General features: G+C 34.4%; 1 protein-coding gene across 1 annotated transcript; it reads left to right on the top strand.

Moving 5' to 3' along the window:
* Positions 1 to 1,067: 1,067 nt before the first annotated feature.
* On the top strand, positions 1,068 to 2,261 carry LOC116870270 (BCL2/adenovirus E1B 19 kDa protein-interacting protein 3-like). The gene is given in 2 exon segments (XM_032861901.1): positions 1,068 to 1,170; positions 1,173 to 2,261. Coding segments are annotated over 2 exon segments (654 nt in total). The 3' UTR covers positions 1,724 to 2,261.
* The last annotated feature ends 4,072 nt before the right edge of the window (positions 2,262 to 6,333 follow it).

The raw sequence follows: 6,333 nt of genomic DNA on the forward strand, positions 1-6,333 counted from the left end.
ATTTCTCAAACAAACCACCGTATGTCTGTCTCAGGGTCTTTGCACTTGTATTTTTTGACTGGACTGGGCTTACCCCCAGGAAACTCCAACACCAAATGTTTTACTTTTCACAATGGACACTTCATCTAAAATTTCAATCATTACCCAAATATCATCAACCCTTCCCCAACTAATATTATGTTACTTGAAAAATTAATAAACATATTAATTTTTGGTTTGCTCCACTCTTCAAAATAACACCTTGACTACACATAAGGCAGAATTTTGTTCAGTTGTTTTTCTTTCTGTTTTGTTCATTGTCTTATCCCCTTTATGTATAGTAATCATGCAATATATATTTGTTTAATGGATGGGTGGATGGATGGCTATACTGACACTGATCTGCCAACAAGACATCAAAATAAATCTGTAACATTTGCATATTGAAATTGAAGCTTGAAGCCTAGAAGACAGTCTTTGCTGGACATATATTTTTGGTTCCTGTCAGCATAATAATGTAAGTTAGAAACATGGTAGAAAACACATGTTTCTAGAAAGAGTGTTTAACCAGGATTCAGAAAGTAAAAGGAAATTGAGATTTGTATGTTATCATGGAAACCAAGCATAGAAAGTTAATACCAACCAAACAACCAACCAACCAAACAAGGAAACAAGAAAGCAAAAAACCAAAGTGCCATCAACAGTGTAATGACTGTTAAATAAAGTATGAGAGGTATTTACTGGATTTAATCAAATAGAGGCCACCAGAGATTAGTGAAAATAAAATAAAAAAATAAAATATAATTGTAAAATAAAATAAAATAGAAACCATGGCATAGTAACAAAGAAAGATTAAAAGGGAATATAAATGAGAAATAAATTAAGACATGGATAGTGTAAGTACAGAAAAGTCAGGAGACTATAGACAATGAACAGGAAAGAATTAAGACAGTCATTGAATGAAAATGAAGAACCAAAGGAGAAATATTTATTTTTAAAAATATTTTAGGGGACTCGGCTTGTTGTGTTGCTGCCGGAAAACCAGGGACGGTCCTGCTGCGGCCGCAAGCCCTTCTAGCTACCTGACAATGTCATCTCATTTAGTAGCGCAGCTGCCGTCCCCGCACAACAACAACAACTGCCAGGAAGGTGAACAACCATTGCCCCTGCCAGCCGGCCTCAATAGTTCCTGGGGGAGCTACCCATGAATAGCAGCAATGGCAATGGTAATGGCAATGGAAAAAATGGGGGGCTGGAACATGTACCGTCCTCATCCTCTATCCACAATGGAGACATGGAGAAGATTCTTTTGGATGCACAACACGAATCAGGACAGGGTAGTTCAAGAGCCAGTTCTCACTGTGACAGCCCTTCCCCACAAGAAGATGGGCAGATTATGTTTGAAGTGGAGATGCACACCAGCAGGGACCATAGCTCTCAGTCAGAAGAAGAACTTGCAGAAGGAGAGAAAGAAGTTGATGCGTTGAAGAAAAGTGTTGACTGGATGTCTGACTGGTCCAGTACACCTGAAAACATTCCACCTAAAGAGTTCCACTTCAGACACCCCAAACGCTCTGTCTCTTTAAGCATGAGGAAAAGTGGGGCCATGAAGAAAGGGGGTATTTTCTCCACAGAATTCCTTAAGGTGTTCGTTCCGTCTCTCTTCCTCTCTCATGTTTTGGCTTTGGGCCTAGGCGTCTGTATTGGAAAGCGACTCAGCACACCTTCTGCCAGCACCTACTGAAGGAAAGAACAGCCCCAGAAAACCGTGTGACCTGTGAAGTGGTGTATTGTCACAGTAGTTTATTTGAACTTGAGACCATTGTAAGCATGACCCAATCTGCCACCCTATTTTTACATATCCAAGTTCCAGTAACTCTCAAATCCAGTATTTTATTCAAACTCTGTTGAGGCATTTTACTAACCTCATTCCCTTTTTGGCCTGTAAGATACTTTAGAATTTCCTAATAGAGTTTACTGTTATTTAGAAATTTGCAAGGGCTTCTTTTCAGCAAATGCCACCAGCAGATTATAATTTTCTCAACAATGCTATCATCTCCTTTTAGTGCCACCAGACTTAGACCTGCATCATTCATGGTATAATTTTACATTTGCAAGATAACTACCATCTCTTTCTTCAAATGAGATCAGATTAGCAAATGATAGAACAGCTTTGTTGTTTTGTTTTGTTTTATTTTTTTCAAGACAAAGCAAGCTTCACTAAGCTTGAATTTATAGTTATTAAAAAAGAAAACAAACAAACAAAAAAACAAGACACAAGAAAAAAATATCCTGGGCAATAAAAATTTTAAACAAAAAAAAAAATATATATTTTTTAAAGATAGGGTAACAAGTTTGAGTATCAATATAAATAAAAGTGACCCAGTATAATTGATCCAATATAAATATAATTGATCCAGTACAGAAAGAGATGTTAACACAGAGGAAAGGACAATTCTTAGGCAATGTTCTTGGTAAGGAAGGATGTGATCAGATTTAGAAAGTGGAGGTATTGGGAAGGAAGAACACAGATGTGAATGTAGATTTATTTATATAGATCTGGTGATGGGAACCTGTGGAAATTTCCATTTCAATTTTTTTTTCTTCTTTTTTAATAAGAGTCAAATTCATCTACTTAGTTGAGAGGATTTGGAAAATTGGAGCATGCAGAGTTCTAAGGAGACTATAATAGATTTCAAGATATTTTTGTACCTAACGGAGAGATAAATTGGTTGGAGAAATAGAGTTACTCCAGGGAGCAGAAATGCATGCTCAATCAAGATTATCCACCATAAATAATCATGATTTTAATTTGTTCCCTGGATTTATTTTTTATTTTATTATTTTATTTTATTTTATTTTATTTTATTTTGCTACTACTCTTAGCAATTTTGGTGCAAAACATATATTTCCATCAAATTGAAAGATGGACTAATATGCTATGTTATTGTACCTGGATTATGTTTCTGGTTTACATACAAGATGTTGACCAATTTTTGAAAGAAAATAATGGCATACATAGAAATCTATGTGAAGTGAGTTATTTGCATAATTCTTCCACATTTTTGAATGTTGACTATTTTTATTTCCTGAAGGAGCATGCATATTCACAGCAGGCAGATGTAAATTTGCAACTCATGGGTACTTCACAGGCCAGATTTCCTTACTATTGATGCAATAAAAGGAATCAGCCACCTCCAAATTGGCAAAAGTCTACCAGAGCAATACCAGAAAGCAATTGAACAAATAACTATAATTCAAATATTTCCAACATGTTTAAAATTTATAAGTGCATTTCTGCATTCACATCTACTGTGGAGGTAGTCAGCACTGAAAGAAAGCTTCTTTTAATTTTTGTAATATATCCAATAGCTTTACATAATCTTCACTTAAACTGTTTTTGGTAAAAATGGATTTGGGGTCAAAGAATTCTCAGAATGGTCTTAAATATAACAGTAAGCTCTAATAATCATGCAAAGTCAGTTCCTTACTAAAGCCAAAGTAGCACTGTCAGATAAAATAGAGGATCCATAAACAACGAATGATCCATAAACAATAAATTTTATGCCTCATAGACTATTTGGATCATACTTTTACTAAAAAAGGATACATTGCTTATCCAAATTGCAAATTTAACTGAGTGCTGGAGTGTTATTTTGCTATATTTGTGAATAGTATACCAAAGACATATTATACTACAGATTATTTACATTGGTTTTCAGTGGATCAACACACACATATGCATTTGCAGTTGTTCTTTTATGTGAGTCATCAATTTACTGACTGAGTTCTCTGTGACAAACGCTGTAGAGGCTCCCCCTACTCACCTTCAACAAATCCCTCTGAGTGACAAAATCTTTTTACTTCAAACGCTGATGGCTGCAACAAAGGGCTTTTATTTGTGATCACAGTAACCCTCTTAGTTCAGGGAGAGTCAGAAGTGTGTGTGTGAGAGAGTGAGAGGCAGAGAGAGAGAGAGAGAGAGAGGAAATATTAGTAATAGCCCTGGAAAGAGCTCTTAATCAATGACAAAGAACTGATAGACCAGTAACCCAGTGTCCTTGCTCCCTTGCTCCCTTTGTCCACATTGGCCTCTGTACCACTATTATGTTTTCCGCCCCGCCCTCACCCTTACTGATCTAATTCTTTCTGAACTTTCAGGAACAAATAACTCCATTCACAGTTTTGCACATTGGCCTCTGTACCACTATTATGTTTTCCTCCTCCACCCCCCATACTGATCTAATTCTTTCTTTCTGAACTTTCAGGAACAAATAACCCCATTCAAAGTTCTGCACTCAAAATTTGCACTCAAATCCTCACTTCAGGATTTTTTTCTGGGAAAACCTAGACCAATTTTGCTAATTAAAACATACACACACACACACACACACACACACACACACTTTATTATGGTTGGTTTTAAACATCTCTACTAGAAGTTTAAATAATGGCTCTCATCATGTCTGAGAGCGAGGACCTGGGAGGGTGTTAAAGGTGATGATTCCTGTGCTGTGTATTAGATGTTAGGTAGGCTCCAAAAACTCTGCACAAAATCCACTCACATTTCCAACTAGCTCTTGTGTAGTTAACTCAGAGCCAGGATTTATAGCCACAGTTCTAAGACCTGTTGTCATTAGTATGAAAGAGTCCCTATTTAAATTTCTTTTAATTAACTTGTACAGAAAGCAACCTAATATAGTAGAAACACTAGTCTCCAGAATGAGTTGCTAGCTTTGATTCGGAGGTTTGCTGTGCAATCTTATATAAATGAATAAATTCTTTAGGGCTATGTTTCCTTATCTATAAAATGACATACCTGTGCTATGCAATTTCTCTAAGTTACTATTTTAGCTAAACTATCTTTATTTTAGGCACTTTTCCTTTGCATTATAACCATAGTTGGGTGGATTCAAATAAAAGAAAAAGGAAAGTAAATGATTCGTCTTCCTTTCAGAATGGAGGTTTTCATTTTAATCAAAGATCAGATCTTAGGAGAAATTATCATCTCCTTGATGGGACTTTCTGTTCCAAATTATTTCTCAATCTTCCCCTGATTTTTTTTTTCTTTATTCTTTTTTTAAATGTTGAGCTTAATATGTGTGGGTAGTGTAAGGTGATTCCATTATTTAATTGCATCAGTATGGCTAATGTTTTGGAAATACAATCATCAATAAAACAAGACCTAAAAACATCTTATATTATTCGACTTAACACTATTATTTGAAGCTAATCTTTTACATGACATTTTCATTCTTACTTATACTGACGGATATCAAAATAGTTTTGTTTGTTTGTTTGTTTGTTTTTTTAGTTGTGTTAATTTGGTCTGCTGATGCTTTTCCTTACTAGGTAAAAACCAAAGAAAATAGAATATATTATCATATGCCTCTTACATTTAACCCAATCTAACAGGTATTCCAAGAAATGTTATATGCTCTTTTCGTTTGGAATTTATTTTGGAAAACCATTAAATCTTTAGTGCCAATTTCTCCCCCAGATATGCATCACCAAAATTATCATTATCAAGGGAGCTCTATGTAATGTGTTTGTTTATTAGAGAAGTATGCAAATCAGATTACAGGTATAAGACTTTTAAATATTTCTAGGATTTATTACATAATTATAATTAAATACAATTAATTTAAATATGACAGTACAGGTCTTTATAATGTTTTAAAATATATGTAAATTTATTCATATTTATTGAAAATAATCACTATATTTCAAAATCAGACATTTATAAAGAAAGATAAGAATAAAAGATAACAATACTCATTATCTATCTGATGTTAAAATTAAAAAGAAATATTTGCAGAGGTTGAGTAATTCATTTAGAAGCAGTTTTCTCCCTGTTCTCAATGGGGCCCCGTAAGGATTTACACTCAAATAATATACTATCTTTTGCAAAAAGGAAAATTTGTGACCTAAGAGAGCATCAAACAAAATGTTTTAAAAAACATGACTCTTAGTAACTCTGAGCTTATTTCATTATTTCTCACCAGATTTTGTACATTGCTTTGATTTTATGCTAATTTTAATTATCATTATTCAGCAGTGTGATTTTTAACTCCCATAATGGAAAAAAAATGAAAAGAAATTCATAAAGGAAGCATAGCTTATGAGTCTCTCAGGGTGGCTTTAATATTTTGCACAAATAAGAAGAGTAGCTTCAGTTTTATCAAGTTTTCTGTGACTTTATGACCTTAAGCTCATCAAGTAAAGCCAGAGGTTTTTGATTCAAGCCTTCTTTTGCCATCTGCCAACTCATAATACCATGTCCCTTCAGCCTAATGGAATACTCAGTATTTCATTTCTTGAGAATCAACTGTTCTGTTACACAGATGGAAAAAC

This window comes from Lontra canadensis, unplaced genomic scaffold, assembly GCF_010015895.1.
Source record: "Lontra canadensis isolate GAN:19392208 unplaced genomic scaffold, GSC_riverotter_1.0 scaffold22, whole genome shotgun sequence".
In the NCBI taxonomy this organism is placed as follows: domain Eukaryota; kingdom Metazoa; phylum Chordata; class Mammalia; order Carnivora; family Mustelidae; genus Lontra; species Lontra canadensis.